Below are 23,045 nucleotides of genomic sequence, written 5' to 3'. Positions count from 1 at the left end.
TGGACTCTGATGTTCAGTTCTAACTGCTCAACCCCCAGGCAAGCAAAATTGCCCAAACCTCATTATAAGTACTGAATAGATTGAAAATCTGAAGCAGAGTGACAAGTTAACAAGTATTTGAGATTCCTCAGGAAAGACCCCGAAGGAAAGGGAGTGAATGAAATGCCAGAAGGCCTAGCTTCTAGCTCTTTCCTTCCTTTGTGGCCTGTCTCTCAGCCATTCTGCTTTGCTAGACAAAATAGGAAAGAATAAGAATTCATTCTCTCACAGAGGTTTTAGGAGGTTCAAAAGAAGAGACTTATCTTCACAACAATCTGAAAACATGGTGAGGAGTTTTTCTAAAATGATTCTTCACATTTTGGAGATGCTACAGCATGCTGGACATGTTACACCCATGAACGCTCTTATTTTATAAATAGCTGCTCAGGGCTGTGTGTTAGTTAGATCATGCTCCATGTGTACACTGGGGAATAGAAAAAGTCACTCCTGCCCTTTCTCTCTGGCTACCTCTCACATAAAGGTTACACAGCCAAATGTATGATTCCCTAGACTCCCTTCCTTCTAGGCAGGTCCCTGTGACTCAACTTCATCTTTGAGATACAAATGAAAGTCTCCTGGGGGATATTTCTTGGAAAGCTTTTCTTTCTTGGTTAAAGGGGGCAGACATGGTTTTCTCTGTTTCCCTTTCTTCTTCTTTTCCTTGAACTGGAATGCGATTCCAGGAGCAATGGCAACCATTTTATCATTATGAGGCAAGAGCAAAGAGAATCACCAAGTGCTGGCCCTGCTGCTATTGAATCATTGAAAAAAACAGGTGTCAGTAGCCTCTAGCCCCTACATTCTGGCTACATGAGAAACATATTTCTGTACTTATGTAGTCCAGGGTTCCTCAACTTTCACACTATTTCTATTTTGGGCCAGATAATTCTTTGTATGGGATACTGTCCTGTGCACTGTAGGATGTTCGCCAACATCCTGGCCTCTTCCCACGGCATGTGAATTAGGCCTCTACAATTGTCACCATTAAAAATGTCTCCAAACATTGCCAAATGTCCCCTGGAGAACAAAGTCACGCCTGGTGAAGAACCAACCCTTCATGTAATCCACTATAAGATGGATTTGCTGTTACTTGGAGACAAACACTTTCCTACACAGAGGTGTCAAATGGAACTCGCTACAATGATGGAATGTTCTCTATTCGTGCTGTCCAATGTGGTACTCACTAGACATGTGCAATCACTGAGCCCCTAACATGTGACCAGTACAACTGCAAATCTAATATTTTATTTTATTGTAGTGAATTTAAATTTAAATAGCCCCATGTGGCTATTTGCTACTGCATCGGACAGCACAATTCCTCAGAGATTCTCCCATTTTCTTACCTGTGTTGGTGGTTCTGGTGAGCAAATAGGGGTGGAGGGAATTAGTTGGTTAGGAAAAGGCCAAAAATGTGAAAGCAGCTGGTAGTAACAGCTGTATTTATTAATCAGCTGCACAGATCAGGCACTGTGCTGAGCTTCATATAGACAGCACCCTTACTCTTCCAATTTGTGTGTCATTTGCCGCGTTTTACGGATGAAAGTCTGTGGTACAGAGGGTTAAATAACTCGCCCAGAATCACAGAGCTCGGAGCCCGGGCCCTGTCCACTTCAAAGCTCTGAGTTACCATGCAGAGCAGAAAATGAGAGATGACTCATGGGTTACAGGCTTATATGAAATGTATCAGGTCCGCACTTTTCATTTTATTTATGGCTTATTGAATTCAGTGTAGTCTGGATAATGAAATGGGTTTTCAAATCTAATTTGAAATCCACAAAGATAAGATGGAGGCTTTGCTCCTGGTGTTCCACGTTAGTCGTCCACAGAGTGGCTGGAGACTGTGTAGCACAGACGGTGAGCAGTGGCCCGCTCCCTTGCCCTGATCAGGTCATTTCCCTGGTCATCGATGTCCTCCCCCCACCCCCCGCCTCAGCTCCCTGCTTACCAAGGCTTGGGCCTTCCTTATATTCCCTGCTCAAGCTGTAAGGCTTTCCTCATGGCAACTTCTCTCTGCTCTGAAGTCCTGCAGCAACATTTTAGCCCTTTTCAACCACCCACAGGTTACTTAGCAAGGGATTTTTCTGTGGACACCAACCATGCAACTCCCCAGTGAATGTCTTGAGGCCCAGGCCCATGGCTCTACCACCTGGCTGTGGTCCCAACACTAGCACATGCTGTGTACACAGCAGGCCCTCCACGGGAGGAGGGATCTGGGGCAGAGGCTGGAGCCTTGCATGGGTCAGCTGCATCGTTTCAGCACACAGATGTGTGTGTATGTGCAGGGCGTAGGGAGAGGGTGGTTTGAGGAAATGCATGACTCTCCTAGGAGTCAGTTCTTTGACCCTTCATTCAGGCAAAGTTATAGGTGGTAGTCAGTGGTATGGCTACTTCTCTCTGGCTGACAAAATGAAGCAGGACATCACAATCTGGAAGAAAGCCCTCTGCCCACCTTGGCATCAGGCTGGTAAGTAGCTTCACTGATGAACATAACTGTAGGGCATTCAGCCTGCCCCAGTGCATCCTTCCTGGAAGAGGACACCACTCCTTGCTGTCTGCATGCAACCTGAGGACGTGGTGATCCTCTTTCACCTAATGAGTGGTTTCCTGTGGAAACCTCCTCCTCCGGCTGGTGGAAGATGGGTCACAGTGGAACGGTCACCCCTCAGCCATGCTCACTGCCTGGGAGCCTGTACGGGTCTTGGGTGCTGCTGCTGTTACTTGCACTGAACTCTGTAGTCAAGGATTGATTTTATGCTCCTTTAGGGATTCCTATTACACTGTAGTGCTCCATGAGACGCCACTGTGTTTCGGAGTGATATGTCTCATCATTCAAGGGGCCTGGGAACACACAGTGACCTCCATGCCTGGTCCTGGCAACTCATGAGATCTAGGCTTCAGTGGAGGCCACCGGGCTGGTGATTTACCTGAACACTGGCTTTAACGCCTGTGCCGACAAGGCAGCAGAACAATGGAAGTTTGTGAAAAGCACAGGCTGAAGGCCCTGACGCTGGCACCGCGAGGTGTCTATATCAACAATGGTCCATCCATCCTTCCACCCTCGATCTCTACCTTGCCCCGTGTGGCAGGGTCCCAGTGTGGGCACAAAGGGAGCTGTACATGAACCTGGACAGATCTGATAAACTGGCTAGGGCTCTGTCAAGGACGTGTTTGAATGAGGGGTTTTGACCGGAGTAGAAAGGCTTTTCCAAAAAAGCGTCAGGAGGGAAAGCTCCGAGTGGATGGCATAGTGCCTGTCCCTCCCTCTCCGGACCCTACATAACTGAGCTCCACCCTGAGGATGGAGGAGATGCAGTGGCAGCTAAAAAAGATGTTTCTGGCAGGCTCCTGAAATGTGGGGACACGGACTTCACTGCATGAATGGTCCCGGGGACAGAGGGGTCACTGCAAGAGGGATAGGAGAGTGTTTTCATCATTTCTAAGGAGATAGCAGAGTTGCTTCAGGGCACTGAGCACCCTGAAGATCCCCTCCTGCAGGGGCAGCTCAAGTTCAGTCCCCACCCCCTGGGAGCATACTGCTGGCCCCACCAGCAGTGGACAGACAAAGCCTCAGGGGGCACCAGGGGTGGGGTGAGGGGAGTGACTTTCACTAGGGGCAAGGGACAAAAGGTCACAGAGGACTGTGTGCCAGCCCACACTACCCTCAAGGACTCCCAGATATAGCTGGGGAGGCCCGGAGGGAGCCTTTGTATGAATCAGAAGTATCCTTCCAGGCAACTGCAGCCCCACAGGTACAGGGTGGTGTTGAAATTTTAGAGGTGCCCCTTCTTGCATGGAGTTAATAAGTATCCAAAAATTGGAAGTAAAAAAGCCCTGTCTTTGAGCACTTTTTGATGCTCTACTGGAGCACTAGTGCGCCCGCTCTCGGGTCATCAGGGGGGTGTGATGCAGCTGGACTTATTGTTTAGTACTGATCAGGGCTCAAGACTGTAAAGCTAGATGTCATCTTGCAAAACAAATTTCTGTCTAGCAGAGAAGGTAATCCAAAGTCTACTTACTTACTTCTAGCCCCTTTGGTCATTGCCTAGTTTTGAACCTGCCCAAGCAAACTCACTCCAGCCTTGTTTCCCACTGACCATCATCAACTGTTTTATATCCTCCTCTGAACCACCTTTGTCACCTTACTGGTTCCCTCAATGAGTTAAATCAATCGCTGATGCTCCTTACTGTATTTACAGAGGATTGAGGTTTCCATCACTTTGAAAACGCACTTTGCCAAGGCCCACACAGGCCAGGGCCCACGGCAGGACAAGCAGAATCCAGGCGGAATTTCAGCCGTTCCTTGTTTCTTCGGCCAGGCCCATGTGCAGGGACAATCTGCCCACCAGTACACGGCAGCCCTGAGGGCACCGAGATCCTATACCATAGGGATGGGGGCAAGTGCCAGTGACCTGTTGGCTACCATAGCTGGCGTGACTGCTCATCTATACTTCAAGTTACACTTTTATTTCCAAAGAGCCACGCTCTCCATACCCTGTGTGGGAGATGGCCTGGCCTGGGGAGGGATAGCTGGCTTTGCTTCACTACAAACCGGGGGACACAGGGAGGGAGTGAGTTTGTTTTGGTTCTGCCCTCCCATCGAAAGCCCCCGAGATAGGCGTACGTGTTTGAAGTTCCTGAAGGGCACGAACTGAACGATGTCTCGAAGGACTGGCTCTCCCTTGGGTGACCGCAGAATCCCATCGTCACCGTCCAGCATCTGCATGTCACTGAAGTCAGCGTTGCCCACTCCCACGATGATGACTGACATGGGGAGGTGGGAGGCGTGGACAATGGCCTCCCGGGTGTCGGCCATGTCTGTGATGACACCGTCGGTCAGGATGAGCAGGATGAAGTATTGCTGCAACGGGTCGGATGCAGGGCGATGATGGGGATTAGCGGGGGGGGGGGGGGGTGGGGATGGGGCAGGGGAACAAGGACCATACCAGTTACACACCTGGTGGCTTCAGCGCACAGTGACTACAGCAACAGTGACAACAGACTTTTTCCGAGTGCTTGTGCAGACAGCCCTAAAGACTTAAGGTGATGATGAACGGGACTTCAAGGCAGGCAGAGTAATTGTAGGTTAATTCTAACAATCACCTTGGTGAATGTTACGAAACGCAGTGTGGTCGACAGAGAAGCAGAGAGGACTCAGGAGGACCGGCTTCAAAGCCTCGTTTTCTGAGATGCTGGGAAAACCCTTATCTCCTCTAGGTCTCAGCTTCATCTCTCAAATGAGGGGTGGGAGTAGGTCATTTGTAAGGCCTTTTCAGCTAGGAGTTTTTAAGAATCTAAAGTGGCACTGCCCAATACAATAGCCACTAGCTCCATGGGACTCCTGAGCCCTTAAAATGTGGCTTGCACAATGGAACCAAATTTTTAATTTTATTACCTTTTAATACATTTAAACTTCACTTTAAAGATGGATACCCGATTCAGTTATTGGAAATCTTTTAAGTATGTTTGAAACAACTCAAGTGTGTAAATCTACTTTCTCAACTATCAATTTATACAGTCTAAATAAAGATCAGGTATTTCTGATGATAATTTAGCGTGCAAATTCAGATGATATATGTGTAAAATACACACTGGGTTTTGAAGACTTAATATAAAAAGGTGTAAAATATCTTATAATGTTTATATGGAGCACAAGCTAAAATGAGATTATTTTATGCATTTAAAAATACTTCTGAGAAGGGGTCTGTGGACTCCATCAGCTGCAAAAGGGGCCCATGGGGCAAAAAAAGGTTAGGAATCCCTGGTCTGAAGAGACTGTCGGGATTTTAGAATCTGATCCAGGGTTAGTCTAGCAAGAGGTGCCAGGCTGCAGACTGCCAGCACAAAACCCTGATGGAAACTTCCAGTGAAGCTACAGTAACAGTTGCTTCCAAAGCCAGGCTAGGAAAACGCTCACAATGAAATACTATCATCTTTGAATGTACACGAGGTCCTGTTCAGATATAGAGGAGACTTTTTTTTCCTTTCTAGAAGATTCTACAAAATTGAGGAGAAAACCCTACAGCTAGACTCCCTGGAACCACTTGTGTAAGAGATTCAAATTTAAGACCCTTAGCCATTAGTGATAACAAGGGATCCTGGACCACACACTGTTCAAAAAACAGGAGAGACCTTTGGGGATAAGAATCATTGTTCCTGGATTATAAGGGATGTTTCTTTGGGCTACATGGATTAGACACTTCCTGTGCTATTTCCTGATCGGTGCTTCCAGAACTGACCACCTGTCCCCGGGTGAGCGAGTGATGGCCAAGAACTCATGCTGGCTAATATCAGGCCTAAGTCCACAGCCATGTTAGCCCTGTTCTCTTTTTCCTCCTCTAGTTCCTGGTTCCCCAGAGGGCCGAGACGATTTCTGTTTTCATTCTGGGCTCTGGGGGGCCCTGGGGACACTCTGGATACTTTTGGGAATAAAGGGGGTAAAGGAGTATAGACAAGTTTGGATGCAGCGGGACCAGCCTGTTTCCTTAAAATCTACTTTACATGTTGGGTTTCTGGGTAACATATCACTTGAAGAATTTGAAGTTTCGATGATAAAAAAAATTGTTAAAAATAAAATGAAATAATGAAATTGTGACGCTGACTAACACTTATCCCCAAATCTTGCATCGGTGAGGATTCAGATTCGCTCCCAGGCCTCCGTGGGTTTGGCAGGGCGGAAGTACCGTTGACTCTGACAAGTGCAGTTCTCAGAGGGATGCTGGGAGGAAAGTTTGGCACAGGCGGAGGAACCCATGGGAGGAGAGATGGGCATGGCGAATGCAGGAAAGCTTTTAAATGAATTTTGAAGTAACAGACAGAGAGGTAAAGTAACGGGCAGTCGCTATATGGTAAAGAGGTGTCAAGGGAGAGATTGTAACTTAAACAGGAGATATTATAGGATTTTAAAAAAAATCCTCACCTGAGGACATGTTATTGATTTGGGAGAGAGGGGAAGGAAGGGAGGGAGAGAAACATCAATGGAATAGAGAAATATCAATGGGTTGCCTCTCGTACACACCCTGACTGAGGACTGAACCTGCAACCCAGGCATGTGCCTTGACCGGGAATCGAACCAGCAGCCTTTTGGTTTATGGGACAATACTCCAACCAGCTGAGCCACACTGGCCAGAGCAATTATAGGATGTTTTATTTGCTAGTGAAAATGAGTCTTCAGTAGAAAAGGGAGAACATAGGCGAGAGAGAGGGAATACAGCTGCGGGGTCAGCGTCCTTGGATAACAGAGGGGACGTGCTCCCACACAGAAGAGAAGAGGCTGGGATTGGAGAGAAGCAGGGTCCCCCGTCCATTCTGCCCCGAGGGAAGTCTGAGAGCAGGTGCAGGGCATGCAGGGGAGACCAGCTGGTGTGAGGAGATGATGCAAATGCAGTATCTTAGAACCCAGGATAAAAACACAGGGAAAACTCCAGACATCCACACTGTTAGACTAAACCTGAAAAAAGTCCTGAAGCTGAAAAGGAAGTATATTGATGTCATTAAAAATGATACAGAGAAAAGTTATTCTGGCAATAGACAGGGGTGGGCAAAAGTGGGTTTATAGCTGTGCATACATGAAATAGTGTGCTCTTTTTTATTATTATTTATTAATTATTGTATGACTTATTTGTATTACAACTGTAAACCTATGTTTGCTCACTCTGTATTTAACTCAAAAATATTAGGGAAAAAACCCCAAATGTTGCGGGGCCTTGTAGTCTTGGTTTGCATTTTTTCTTAAGAAAACCACAAACGGAATGCAAAACAAATCTTGGCTATGATGGGCTGTGGTGCTGCCCCTGACCACCAGGGGACAGAGGTATCTATTGTTTCGCTGCTCTTCCACCTGTAACGTGGGTACAGGAACACAAGGTGGGCATGACTCATACTCCGGTGAATAAAGTAAATCCCCTTGTTGAGTGTCCCCTCTGTCCAGCTAAAGTTGCGGACATTTGAGATGTGTCATCTCTAAGCCTCACGATAACCCGGCAGAGGGGGTGGGATTATCCCCCAATTTTCGGATGAGGAGCCTGAGGACAGGAGAAGGCTCAGTCACTTGTCCAAAGTCACACAGGTAGAAATGGTATAATGTATTGTCAGAATGGGGGGGCCGTGCCACGGCCAATAGCCCACGAGCAGGCCAACTGCCCGCTTCTTACCGATGCCTCCTTGGTGTTCGTCTCCTCCGACGCCGACTTGGCCACCTTCTGAATGATGGGGGCGATGTTGGTGGGACCGTAGAGCTGGAGCTTGGGGAGGCAGCTCTGATAGGCTTCCACAACCCCTTGAATTCCTAAGGTGAAAGTGACCACGGTCAATAGTCCAGTAGTCCCCTCGAATACATTTGTAATCAAACACACACACATAAAGCATTAAATTCCCCCCAAAGTCCTTCCTAACATCACATGTATGATCTTAAGACAAAAAAAATACCACCCTGTTGCTTCCACCCCCCCCCACTGAAATCATTCTCTTTAACAGCTTAAATCAAAAGCAATCATCTTCACAAACTTTTCCCTAATATGCCATTCTACACATAAGATTTTCATAGCATAATGAAATAGATATTATACCCACTTTACAGGTGAAGAGACTGAGTCTTCGGGAGGCTACATGGTCTGCCCCAGGCCACTCAGCAAACTCAGGACTGAAACCCAGGTCTGTCTGGCTCCACAGCCCGGGCTCTCAGCCCTGAGGCAGTCAGCTCTGATGCTTCTCTAGTTTGCACGCCACCTTGTTGACGCTACTGTAGCATAATACCACCGCCCTAGTCCGCTTAGAGTTGCCAGTATGGACACATGAGCATCACTCCAGATATTAAAGTCCTTGTGGGAGGCAGGAGTTGTGACTTACTCCCTCAAAGATCTCGAGGCAGGTCAGGCACACCACGTGTCGGATGAAGGAGCAAAATGGTGACACAATTGTCTGCTGAGGACTGTCGTACAGACAAGTGACATTCATCATGTACAGGAGGTTTCCATCCTGGGGCCACAGGAGCCAAGGAAATATTAAAGGTGGGGCTCTGCTGGAAGCGACAGCCCTGACTGTGCAGCCTCTCCTAGCATCTTATGAGCCTTGACTGCACATTTAATATCATGCTCACAATCCCATAAGAGTCCCATTGCTACTGAATTGTATTCTATTGGCTCCTTGTGGTGTCTGTGCCTGTGTGAGCTCTTGCCTTTCCCTGTTTTAGCTCATCCTTTATCCTTTTCTATCCTGAAATAGCACACGGGTCCTGAAATGGTTTCCCACATCCACCATGCCTTGCACACCGGATCTTGGGTATTTTGGATAAGCAAGTTCTGTGTGTGCTGCCTTTATCCCCTCTGAAAATGCTGCATCCTCTTTGCCCAGCCCCAAAGCCCGTTATTCTAAAGACAGATGTCATGTCATTTTGTAGCTTGCTTCTGAAGTTAGATGCCACTCAACAGAAGCTCTTTACCTATTTTGGCTCTTGAGTTTTGTCTAAGTTTTTACCTAAGATAAGCAAGTTGGATTTCTCTTTCAAAAGTAACAGGCAGATGAATTCTAAGAGTGTGAAACAGGTGAACCCTGGCATGTATTTTGTTTTGCTCTGGTGAAAACCCATTCTTATGGTTTAAGAATGGGGGTGGTGAGGGATGAGTGAACTACAAACCATGATAAATTTAGGGGGAGGGGTCATAAGGGGGAATAAAGGCAGAGTGGAGGGCGGGTCTCAGAGGTTACTACGTGCAGACGCAATGCTACCAATGTCACGTTCTTGGACATTAAGTGCCGAATTGGTGAAAGAAACTGCTAGATGCTCTACACACCCCATTGGATCTGAATTAACCCTGGTTCGGCCCCCTTCCTCCTGGACAAGAAGGAAGAGAGAGATACGGGCATTTCTACCCATTTCACTATAAAAACCATCTTACACGCTTCATAGCAACAGGCGTTCTTGGCTCTATTTGTCAGCAGAAAGAATAATTCCAGGATAAAATGTATCATCACATGTGTCATCATCATTGCTCTGTGGAACTGAGTTGGGGAACTTCTAGCTGGAAATAATGAAACAGGGACCAAAGCCTTTGAGAAGGCTTTCTCTGGCACAAAACCATGAAGCTACTGGTTGGAAGTCACTGAGGCTGTACAGCCTTTGCCACGTACTGCAAGTGTCGAATGATGTCCATGTCCTCCCCACCCACACCTCTACTTACACCTTCAGAGAGAGGAAGTTGTGAAAAATGAATACTTGAGGGAGACTTGGAGAGCAGAAAGAGGGAATCATCACTGCCCATCAAGGGAATTCCCCCCTGGTTTTTGGCCAGAGGAATCCAGAATTGGGATCAACATTCTTGCTATAAACTCAAGGCATCTTCTGCAGCCGCCTTTTTCACCTCTTAATTTTCTGCTCTGTCATTACGGCTCTCTGTTGCCTTTGGAGTGGTATGGTCTATTTGGGTCCAGAAAGCCTACTTCTCTGCTATGGACAGTCTTAACGGATGCACCGCGTCAGCGGAGAGACACTAACACGGGAAATGCACAAGCAAAAGGGCCGAGAGACGCTGGCTTTCTTTCACGTTGTAATGTACCTGCACACTCTGGGTTGTCTTCATTAAAGTTGATTGCGAAGTCATGAGAGACCTAGACACCAATTAAAATTGTAAAAGGGAAGACAGGAGAATTACAATTTTAATCCAGTAAGGAGGCAGAGGTTGGAAGGGTTTGCAAACAAATGCCCATTACATCCATTATGTGCTAAGCAGCGGGAATCACTTGAAGACTTCACACAATCAGTCTGAGATAGAGGATGAATTCTAAGCTCCCTGTGGAGTCGAGGTGACAGAAAATTCCTCTAGAATCAGATAAATGCTGGCAGAAGGGGAGAATAATGCGCATAAAAAAAAGCCAAGATAAGATCTCAGAAAAATGTAACCCCAGAAAGAACTGGCCACAGGCTGGAGGCTTAGATTTGGCGGACCTCTGCTTGGATCCGGTGATTAAAAAATGGTGACTCAGCACCAGGTCTGTTCAACACGGTGATCGTTGTACCAGCTCCCACTCCTGCTGACATTTAAGATTCATTCTATAGGATGGCAGGATTTTCACGTATAAACCGGTAAAATAGACTCTCCTTTTGGAAAAGTGATAATGTATCTTGTAATATTCCAACATACATTCCTCTACCTGGCAGGACCCATCCATCACAAGGTCAAATGACATATATACTTCTTTCTTTATAAAATCTGATAAAACGGGAGGGATGTCCTGGCACCTGGGTATTATTGGATCATTTGGGATTTTACCGAGACTTCCATTTCAAAGGTTACTTCCACGCTGTGACTTTCTTGGGGGCTAGAAAATAGTCACTGTGTTAAAACAGCCCTCTTCTCTTCGTGGGGGGTCAGAGCGGATGCCGTTGGTGCAGGGTCCACCTTTGCTGCCCTTAGCTCTTCCAGGCAAGTCAGCTGACTTGCAACCACCTCACCTGCTTTATTACCTTCAGTTTTTCTCAGGTCTCCAGAGCCTGCTTTTCCTTGCCCCAGTGAAAGGCTAAAAGTGTTGGGGAATTAATGGCGCTTGGTGGCTGACAGGAGATGGTGTATCAGTGCCCAGCCCTCTTTCCCCTGGGCTCTGTGTGTGCTCCACTCTGTCCTCCTGGGCCCCACAGGGTTAAGTCCCACTGCCCACAATGGAAAGTGACTTGTCAGGATGCCCTATGTCGACTTCCGCTGACCTCCCCACTCTCCGTGGAGGTTTCCTCTACCACTCAGATAAACTACTCGCATCCACATCCTGTTTCCAGGTCTGTGGGAGAGTGTAAACTAAGACAGAGGTGCCCATGGCTCAAATTCAAGGCAGACTCTGAGATTTTTATCCTAAAGAAGTAAATCGTGGTGACCTTGTAAACTTGCTGGGGGCACCTGACCTGCTGAGACCATCAGTGCCTGTCTGGGGCAGAGGGAAAATGAGGCCTGAAACAGGGGGCATTTGTGGGAGCAGAGTGAGGAGATGTGAGGGAAGCCTATCAGGGTAGCAGGAAGAGGTTGGCTGACAGGCAGGATGGAGCCAGGGGGTCCAGGGAGCATGAGGACTTCAGAAAACAGCAAGAAGGGTAAGTTACACCTAGAGGGGGACCAGGCAGATGTCACGGATAAGAAAAGAAAGGCCTGGGACAAGGTGTTCTTGGCCCTGCTGGGCCAAGCTGAGACCGGAAGACTACCTGGCAGGGTTGTGGTGGGGATGCTCATGCATCTCTGGGTAGTGGGACTGGTGGTTGTTGAGGTGAATTGCAGTCTCAAGGGTCAAAGTTCTGTGTAGAAGGTGGGCACCCACCTGAGCACGTTCTGGAGCTGATACCTCACCTGAAAGGACTGCATCTCCTACGCTCTCGCCAATTCGTGTTGTGTAATCTTTCAATCTTAGTGTTGCCAGGCCTTTTAGTTTTTCCAAAGAAGCCAGAAATCTGACATTTTATATGAAATTGCCTAAATCTTAACAAAAAAATTGTGTGTCAACTCTAATACATTTGTGGCCTGAATAATGTCTCCAGGCCACCACCAGTCAACAACTGCAGTTCTATGTTCTTCCTCCCCATGTGCTCTATTTTCCACAAATGCTTTTAGAACTCTGTATGCATGCCCAGCCGTGAGGCCAGCGTGGAATACAAGGCAGACGAGGAGGACAGGTCACGGGGACATGCCACTCCACCCACTGCTCTTTCTAGCAGTCACAGGGAGACGGATTCCCTCCTTCATCGAGGTCACAGAAGGGGAAGGCCCCTGGCCCTGCAGCTCTGGTGTGGGAGTACATGTCGGCACCTGCCTCCTGTCCTGAAACTCAGACACAGCCAGTAAAAGAGAGGTTGATGATTGGACAGCGTTGCCTGTGCTTAACTTGGTGAGGCTGGGGCAGGAGCCCTGCTGCCCCTCCAAGGCCCTCTCCCCTGGGGAGCTGAGTACTCTGTGGAGAGTGTTCCGCAGGAGCATCTGGTCTACCACACTAGGGTCCCTCAGCTCCACTGTGTTGCAAATCTCCCTCTGCACAATCTCTGCCTTCTTTGTATCATGGAAACCAGGCAGGATCTCCATATTCTCAGGGAGGCATTCAGCTTCTTGATTCCCTAAGCCAGAGTGGTTCAATCTTAGGACTTCTCTGTGTCTGCCACACAAGACTGGTGCTCCGAGAATTGGGGTGAGGGACTCTTGTAGAGTCCATGCCATGGACTTGCATGGTTGGTGTTGTCAATAGGATCTTTCTCTATGGGATAGCTGAATAGATAGGTTCCGAACCACTGCAGATCAACTTCCTGAGTGTTTTCTCAGCCTCCGACCGTATCTGTAAGAAGCTGAGCCATGAAAGCCTTCATCTGGACCTCTGAGAAGAACCATTCAGAATACCAGGAGGCTGGGGTTCACCAAAAGACAGGCTCTGATGGTCTTCAGAACCACCTCATCTTGCTGGTTCTGAAGGCCACTTCTGAGTCTTTGGTCCCTACTTACATAATTAGATCAAGAGCCAGAGGAGTGAGACTACTGTAGAGGAAACAGCAAAGCATTTCTACTCACTCACCGTGTACTCTGGGGGTATCCTGGCACCAAACCCAAAGGCTGGGAACATTTTGTCACTGAAATAAAAAAAAGAAGTTGCTCTATTTATCATTTAATGAGGAAGAAAAACATGAACCCGGTTACCTTGTTAGGTATGTTGCTATGCCAGGTGCTGACTCATGCTTCTGGATTATTTGCAGTGCTGGAATAGCAATAGCATGGGTAATTAAACAGCAAGAAATAATCCCTAGAGTTCATATAGTCATTAGTCTGCAACTTCTTCCCTTACTTTTTGTGAGATTTGATACCAAATAATAAGACGGCCCCAGGATTTCCTCGCCTCCTTTACCCCAATATTCTGTCTCCTTTGAAAAATGATCATGGATTAGGTTAGCTCCTACGGTTGACTGTGCTAGATATATATTATCTTTTAAAATCCTTATAAGGAGAGATTATTATTCCCATTTTATAAGTGGAGAAATGCCTTGGGAAGTAAAGTGACTGGTCCAAGATCATGCTGCTAGTTAGCCCCAGGGTTCAAGTCCAGACGAGCCTGAATCCAAGGAGATAGTAAAAGGCAACGGGAAGCTTAGAAGGCTGACTTATTGATACAACTTGGTTTCATCGACAGAACTCACTGTATCCACTACTTTATCTCATACAAGCAGCAGTAAGTTGTTCACGTCTTTTCTTGTCTCCTGAATTCAAAGGAATGCTGTGTTTTGTATTAATATCTTTATAAACCCCACTGCCTCCCTGCTTCACACTGCCCCTTGCCCCTACCTTCAGGGTGACACTTGCCATAGAGTGTGTGCCTCGTAAGTGTGTAACAACTAGATAATCCACGAATTGAATCATTAAGATACGTCTATATAAAGAAGAAAAATTCTTGTGAAAACCAATGAGAGTCACATGTATGCCTTTTGGTTTGGTTGCGCTTATGCTATTGAAATTTCTCTCAATTTACTCATTCATGTACGTTATATCTGCACTCCAACTTTACTGTACAGTAGATGGGAAGTTGGGGAAAAGAATGAGCACTTATTGGCATACACAATGTGCCAGGCACTATGCTAGGTGATGTATATACTTATTTAATTCTCAAGTAACCTTTGAAGTTCCACCTACTTATTATTCCCATCTTACAGATGAATAAGCTGAGTCTCAGAAAGACTAAGAATGTCTTAGGAACCCTAAGGTGTTCCCCAGGGAGAACTGTGTGATTCCAAAGCCCGTGCTTTTTCCATTGATGATTGCACGCAGCATTACATGCGATTTCCCTCTTTACCTTTACATGAGAAGGTAAATGGCATGTCCTTCTCATGTCATTTACCTTTTCCTCTCCCTCCCATTAAAAATGCAACTGGGATATGTTCTTGGAACAATCCCTACATTTCTCAGTTCTCTGCGGAGTTAGTTGAAGAGAAAAGAAAATTCAGGTTAGGGCTCACAGTCCCTCAGCATCTCTGTAAGCAAAAGGGAACGCCCGTCTCCCCCACCTCAGCCCCACCCTGTGAGTGACTGAGAAGTCAAAGCAGCGGAGTCAAATTCTCACCCGTGACCACCTCTCTGATTTAAAGATCATTGGTAGCCAAGAATGGCTTTGATAAAACTTTACCAAAACACAGACAATTTGACCAAATTTGGGGTAGGGATTGGTAGATACAAGGAGAACAGTATTCTGTGAGACCAAATCTAAATTCTCCAGAAAATCACAACCCCCCCGTTTCCTCACTGCTGTGTCGATATGAGCTTTGTGCTACACTGCAGCTAGCACGCCTTAGAATAGGCATTAATGCTAATAAACAGAAAATCCCGACAGATTATAAAGGGTCAGCCACAGCTCTGAGAAAATATACTTCTGGTCCTTGGAAACATGAAATCCTTTGCCGCAGCAATGCCTCCTTAACCGTAACAAGGGCCGGCAGGTGTGGGAAGGAATCTGTTGGGGGATTTTATAGGTAATTTCCAGTCAAGTCTGGAAGAAAGCTTTCCTGGATGGAGGATAGGTCCTAGTTCTTTCAACTCAGAGATGGTTCAGAAGTCAAAACAGAAACCCAGGAGGCACCACAAACTTTATTTTATTTTCTTTGATGAGTTGAGGAAGGGTGTGATCTACTACTCCACCCATTTCTAATCACCAGACCAGAGTTCCAGCCTTAACGGTGCTCCTTTATACCTTCTGAGCCACCCGCGGGAATCTGAAGTTGGTGAGCCTGATGTACTGTTATGTAACTGAGTTTGAAGCGTATGGAGGTGGGAAAAATGCCTCACCTACAAGATTAATTCAGGAGCTGGTGGGCTGGGGGAGGGGGGCAACAATCCTCTGAAGTTAGCCACCACAAAGACCCCAGCTAATAAGCATCCTGAAGAAAAAATGTCAAGCCTAAGCACCATGCGTTTAAACATCGCTCTTCCTGATTAAAAATAAAACTAGGCAGAGAGGAGTCTTATTATGTAAGAGGCAAGAGAAGGCAAGTTGAGCACACAGCGAGTATCAGCAGGCCAACACATCAAAGAACTCCAGACTGGATCCACTCGGCGCTGAGTGAAGGGGCCATTTAGCAACGGTAGGGAAAATGGTTGGTGAAACCTGACTATATGGAAAATTCAGGGGCATATCACCACATGCCCCTGAAAGCAATATTTCTTACTATTGTAATAAAATAGTATCAAATACAGTGAAAGAGCCTATGGCTTTCAAGGCTAATGAACATACTGTCCTTGACTTCTTTGGGAATGAGCATGGTCAAAGCCGCTTCAGATGGAAGAAGACTCATCTTCAACCACCATTTTTACCCTTCCCTGTTAGGAAGGCTTTGAGCAAAAGCAAGAAGTTAATCAGAGTGAAGACAAATTACTGTATCCACAAGAAAATGGAGACACACTCAGAGCAAAATGGCACTTCAGAACACCTAGATATTTAATAAAGAGTGTTCCCTAAAACAGTGGTTTTAAAACTGGGGTACCTGGAAACGCAGACATGCAAAACCCTTCTGAGGCTGTAAGAGCATGTTTTTGGTGGTTTTTTTTGCTGTTTGTTTTTTCTCTTAAGGAAATCAGTATTCAGTTTCTCAACTCCCTACGTATTCTTTGCTGAAACTGATCTTCTGGGAAGACCTGTGATGGACAGACCTGCGCTCCACTCACACCTTTCCTTTCAGAATTACTCTTTTCCTTTGTCCATTCTAAATCTTAACCACCACGGTGTATTGCTCCACGGTGTAAAAGACTCTACAGGAACAATTCTAAATGTGATGATTCACTAGAAACAAATCCTTTTGCAAGGCAGGTAGTTGCCAATTTTTGCTTTCAAAAAATTGTAAGAAGTGCTGATGTCAGCTGGTAGATTACTAAACATGTATTTTGATAATAGACCATTATGTGATTTTTTTGATATATAACTTAGAAGTGAATAGTACTACTAGTCAAACTCTTTCTATTACCGCATACTTACGTGTAAGAACAAGTTTCCTTAGCATTCACATTGATAAAAACAAAAAATTGGAGTAAAATTGATGCTAGAGTCTCCCACTCTGGTAATAGGTAGTATTCATCTACGGATCAGTAAACTAATGGAAAAAAACACCCAATCTGTTTCATTAAGGGTTTTTATTTTTTAGAGGCAATAATTAGATATTAACATCTCTAATATATTTGTGATGAATTATGCACTAATAATGATTATAATAAAACTCAACTAGAAGATATTTTTAAAGTACTTTGAATATTTTCATCACAGAAAATGTTAGAAATTGAAATTTTAAAGTTTATATTCATATATTTATGAAAGAAACGTGTGATAAGGTGATCGATAAAAGAATTTCAAACCAAAAATTTAAGGACACATTATGATGAAATCCTATGGGAGAAGGGAATGGAAATATGAGTTTGTGAAAAAGAAAAAAAAACAATTAAGATCCTCAACTCAAAATGAAGAGCTTGTTCATGCATTTTTAAATGGATGCTAGTGGGAATCGAAAAGCTCTGGCATTTAGAGTCCTCTGAATGTACTCACAAAGCTATGTAAGAGTTTTCTTTTTAAATGCCCATATTTACAATACACTAGAATTTTCATTCCTCGTCACTATCGAAACTTATGATGGAAAAACATTCGATTTCAATGTAAAAATGTGGGAAGGTTATTCATTTGTATAAAATTCTTTTTAGGGTTGTATGAGCCAATTTTTTTAAAGGTCATTGGTCCAAAATGACCTTTAATTTGACACAAGAGTTCTTTCCCCTGTTGTGTATAGTTTATTTTTTAAAAATAAATTAAGAGTATTAATAATAGTCTCTATCATTTGTGGAGTATTTGCAACAGGCAGAACCTGTGTCACCTAGCCACTTGATGTATTCTTTCAGCTACATAAATGTATTTTTTTTAACTCTTATTTTTCAATTACAGTTGACATTCCATATTATTTTATATTAGTTTCAGGTGTACAGCATAGTGGTTAGACAATTACATAATTTACAAAATGTTCTCCCTGATAATTCAAGTACCCACCCGGCACCGTACACAGTAATTACAATATTACTGACTATATTGCCTATGCTGAACTTCACATCTCTGTGCTAGCTACCCACTTAACATCCAATCCTTACAACTGCTCTGCAAGGGAAGTTAAGTCTTCAATTTGCAATCAAGGAACCTAAGACCCAGGGAATGTCAACCTGAGGAGAACACAGGCTGCAGAGCTGGGGGTCTGAACCCAGGGCCACCTGTCAGCAGGACCCCATGCCCTTTCTATGACCCCTGTTGACTCTGCCCTGCCCAGGTGGTCTGGTCTAATGACTCAGAATAACAAGAGTAAGTTCATCCGTGTTCTAAGAACAACAAAGGACAGAATCAGCAGAATTCACCATCCCCCAGAGGCCCTCCTTGGCCACTTCTCCTCCCACAAGAGTTAACCTTGCCCTCCTCATGCAGCCCCATCCTTACAGAGGACAACACTGCCCAGGCCACACCGGGCTGTGATTATTTACGTGACTTTCTCGCCCATGAGACTGAACGACTTGGGGAAAACTGCACCTTAATAACTTCGGTCTGTCTTTACAGTACTATGTGAGGTGCCTGGCACCTAGTAGGTCCTGCATAAGCCCTTAGCCATTTCATCTAACCCATCTTGCCCAACAGCTCCGGGTCTCAACCCTGGATGCCCATTAGAACTAAATGAAAAATCCTGATTCCCCAGGATGCACACCAGCCTAGCTAAATCAGAGTCTCTGGAGTGGAGCCCAGGCAGTAGTGTATTTTAAATCTTCCCGAGTGCTTCCAGCGTGCAGCCAAGGTTGAGAAGCACTGACTGGTGTGGGTAGGATGGAAAAGGCAGCACTGCGATCTTAACCTGCCTTCTGCTTTCTACCCTTATGCCCCGCACTCAAAAACACCTGTCAGATGGGCTTTCGGTTCTAACCTTGCCTCCTAGTACTGCACCCAGCGCACCGAGGAGGAAGCCTGCTGCCTTGGTTTCTGAGATCCTTGTCTCATTCTGAGGGGGTCACGTCTATGAAACAGCCTGTGCTTCCAAGCAATGCATTCAGGATCTGTACTCTCTTAACAGCACACAGACCAGCCTTCTTATTAGAGGACATGGCAGGTGGTCAAAGACACATCTGTATGGGACCAACGGATGGATATCACCTTGGCCTTGAACAGCCTGAGGAAACCAGGATGTTTACAGGAGCTGGGCAAATCTACAACCAGCTGGGAAAATAACAGCTTGTGCCTGTGTGTGCACGTGTGTGCGTGTACATGTACTCGTGGAGTCAAAGGGGAGGGGATGAGTGGCGGTGTCTTCCTGAGGTGCAGAGACAGAACAGGCTGGCAGGCCTTCCTTCTGGGCTCGGGGACCAGATACCTGGAAGGAGCTACGCTTCCAGGCCACCCTGAGAAGAGCTTTGCACGTCTCAGAAGCTGTTCTGCTTCACGGATCACCTCGTCATGACCTGTTGGGAATGACTGTGCAAGGCAGAAAGAACACCCTGGCTGTCAGAGGCTGGGCGGAATTTCTAAGGCTCATGGGGATTAGAAGCCTCCCTGTCGCCGCAGGGGGGGAGAGATGCCTTCTGTCAGTTTTTATTCAAGTGTTTCTTTTTGAGCATCAACCTCACTGGCTTTGATTTGAGAAAAAATTAATATGAAAGCCCTGACTTGAAATTTCCTGACTGCTTGTCTATTGCCTCTCCACCCACACGAAGGAGAAACTGCGGCACTTGTCAGTTTTCAAGAGAGCAGCTTGCTTTACACAGTCTGCTAGGGAGTCTCACAAAAGCGTGCCAGGCTTTCCAATCCTCCTTTTCTTCTTAGGTATTTGTCCATTTTTACGCTGAGCTGTCATATATATATGTTTATATATGTGATCGCCTGAGCTGAAGAGACCTGACTTTCTTGGCCACTTGAGGCCCATAACTTCAGTATTATTCTATTATGGTTTTTAAAAGAATCACGATTTTTCACATAACCCCGACGGTGTCATACCTTATTTTTGGACTGAACATGTATTTTTGAGGGAATACGAAACACTCCCCAGACTCCGTCTGTCTTGCACTATAAAGGGATAACAGCTCTGAAAGGTGAACGGTCACTCCAATTAGAGTCTCCGCATCTGGCATGTGAGGTGACCAGTGAACAGAGACGTGGGGCAGCTCGTTCCAGGCCAGCCAGTGAGGCTGCCCCGGCCACGGTCAGGGTGCTGGCCGTCAGCACCTCACTTTCTGACAACCCGCCAATCTTCTCTTAGGAATTCATTATTACACAGCTTCTCCCCTGCAGAGTCCGAGTCACCTTTATTATTAAGTACCTATTGTATGACACGTATCAAGTGCATTTACCTACTTTACTTCTTTTATAAGCATTTCAAGAATTGAAAAGTTACCAAGATTGCTGAGATACTTCCCCCCGTCTTCCTTGTCTTCTAGGCACCTGTTATTACACTAGATAATGTGTGTGTGTGTGTGTAATGTGCGTGTGTGGCAGAAAGAAGGGTGAGCACGACTGTTTTGATGTCCGGAGGATATGTAGAGAAGTTCCTGACAGTGGAGATGCCACTTGTCAGTCTTTCTTTTCTTGGCAAAAATCTCCAGATGCTACAAACCCCTTTAGGAATCCTTCCTGTATTTGGGCCTAAGGAAATCAGAGCTGAAATTCAAGTTATCGTCACAATCACTATCTCAAGGGAATTCAACAGGGAATGCAAATGCAGTTGTCCTCTGTTCTGAATGTGTAGGAGGGGAAGGGTCGGGAAGAGCCCGAGTGTTTAAAGCTTTCTGATTTTACTGGGCCTGTCCATTCATCCCCAACGGTCCTCACGCCCCTCTGAGTTCCTGGCAATGACCACACTGAGTCCAGAGACTCGCCAGCAGGAAGGACCCTAATGGGACCTTTCCCATTAGCTCTCCTATTGGTTCCTAGGTTGGGTCATCCTTTATGGTACCTGTAGTAATAGTTTTTTTAAAAAATACGGTTATCACCAATTATGAGACTAGATAAAACAGAAATCATACTATCCCCTAAATTTTCTCTGAAACTGAAGGATAGAATAGTTTCCATTATTTTCCTGGTTTAAAAGATCATTCCATCAGTTGCTGCTCATTATTAACTAGGTTTGTTTTATAATCACAGTGAGGAGTCAACTGGGATTTACCCATATTTATATTTACGTTGGTTCTGCTTCAAAGAGCCTTCTTGAGCAAACACATGAACAACTTCATCTCAATCTGAAAATGATGGAAATGCAGAGAAAACTCAGTTTAATGTTACTTGTGTAAATGACTTCTAACAGGGAATTATCTTAGTGGGAAAGGTCAGCATTTACCATCAAGTAAAAATATATATAATCCTCACCTCATCTCAAAGTAATGTTTCCTGTGTACACACACACACACATACACGCACTTCATGGACACATATGTGCACACGGGCAGACGCACACCCTCTGCTACAGTTACCGATCTCTTTTGGGGTCAGTGAAATACAGTGATTATGATCTTAAGCTGTGGAATGAGACAGATGTGGACTCAAGTCCTGTCCCCGGCTGTGTGACAGCGCACAGGTTACTTAACCTCCCGCAGTTTTCCTTCTCTGTTAGGTCATACCTACTACATAAGGGTTAATATGAGGACTAGATGCAGTAATGTCCAATAAACCGGTGCTTCCCAAACTCTAAAGCACACTCATCTGTTAAAATGCAGGCTCTGATTCAGTAGGTCTGGAATGAGGCTTGAGATACTAAGTTCCCAGGTGATGCTGCTAGTTCATGGGCTGAACTTTGAGGAGCAAGGCACATATTAACACTTTGGGAAATCAAAATTGCTACCCAGTGATCTTGCAAGCCAATTATAAAAAAAGAAACCTGAGATTTTTTGCGGGGGATTGTGTGTGACTAAGTTAATATGGCATGAGCTCAGTTTCTCTCGGCTTGATTTCCATCCTTCTGCCAAGGGTCAGCCAGAGGCCGTCGGGACCCACAGAGGGACAGTAAGACCTGAGCCGACCAACAGTCCCATACCTGTCATAGTCTTGGCAAATCTCCCCTACAGCCACCAAGGCCTTCAGGTACTCGTTGGGTTGGTAAGGGTGGATGTAGTGCAGGGAACAGCTGTTCCTGGGGTCCCCGTTTGAGGCAGTGAAGTCTATAGCTACCTGGAAGAGAAAACAGGAGAATGGGTAGATTTGAAGTGAGTGCGTCTCGTAGGAATTGTGATCAGCCACAAGGGAGATACAGCCTGAGATGGAAAACCGCGGCGCGTCGCACACCCTGCCAACGAGGAGAGTTAGAGAAGAAGTTAATTAGCTTAGAAACTGGGGTTGAGATCATTTCTGTAGTCTTCCTTCTCCCACCCCCAGTGGCCTCTCTTCTCCCTTCCCAAAACCTTTCTGATCGACACACAGGTCAGAAAGGCCAGCTGCCACTGATCTACATCACCAGGCCGCAAGGACAGAACATCATAACTCACGGAGAAAGCATGTCTGTGCTCTCTGGAAGGGCAATGGCATCCCAGAGCCACAGGTCAAATCCCTCAAAACCAAATTCTGTGTTAAAGGTGCGGTCTATCCAAGGGAGCCATTGTATTTTCATGAGGGGCTGCTGTATTGATGTGCTTCTAATGAATTTCTGCAAGGGGCAGCTCTGCATAAGGCATTCAGCTTTTGGTTCCCGTTCATGTAAGAACTGCTGCCTGTGACAGAGAAGGTGCCTCAATGTTACGGCACTGTGAGTGGGGAATGGAGAAGCGAGGCCTGTCTTCCCACCAGGTAGTCATTATCCTTGAACTTCTTAAATTTCTTCTGACCCCCAACATCATCTCAATAAAAAATGGACTCGCCCGACACTATAACAACAACAACAATAAAAATGCTTGGGCCGAGCCTCGAGCCTCGAGGGTGCTAAAATGGGAAGGAATTCCTTCTGATTTCTAACACCATCACTATTTAAATCAATGTCAACCCAGCAAACACCTCTCTAGAAATTGGGGTAGGGAGGGGGAGAGAGG

General features: G+C 45.8%; 1 protein-coding gene across 2 annotated transcripts in view; it reads right to left on the bottom strand.

Moving 5' to 3' along the window:
• The window catches only part of CPNE4 (copine 4), a 403,946-nt gene that overhangs the window by 2,759 nt on the left and 378,142 nt on the right, over positions 1-23,045 (bottom strand). For both annotated transcript variants that reach the window (XM_024565844.4, XM_045200164.3), the window contains exons 11-15: positions 22,061-22,194; positions 13,570-13,624; positions 10,590-10,641; positions 8,190-8,323; positions 4,661-4,897 (exon numbers count right to left, since the gene is read on the bottom strand). In XM_024565844.4, the coding sequence (XP_024421612.1) occupies positions 4,661-4,897; positions 8,190-8,323; positions 10,590-10,641; positions 13,570-13,624; positions 22,061-22,194 (612 nt within the window). The remainder of the gene's footprint in view (positions 1-4,660; positions 4,898-8,189; positions 8,324-10,589; positions 10,642-13,569; positions 13,625-22,060; positions 22,195-23,045) is intronic.

This window comes from Desmodus rotundus, chromosome 8, assembly GCF_022682495.2.
Source record: "Desmodus rotundus isolate HL8 chromosome 8, HLdesRot8A.1, whole genome shotgun sequence".
Taxonomy (NCBI): domain Eukaryota; kingdom Metazoa; phylum Chordata; class Mammalia; order Chiroptera; family Phyllostomidae; genus Desmodus; species Desmodus rotundus.
Note: the sequence above shows the minus strand (reverse complement) of the source record. Positions and strands in the feature narration are given on the sequence as shown.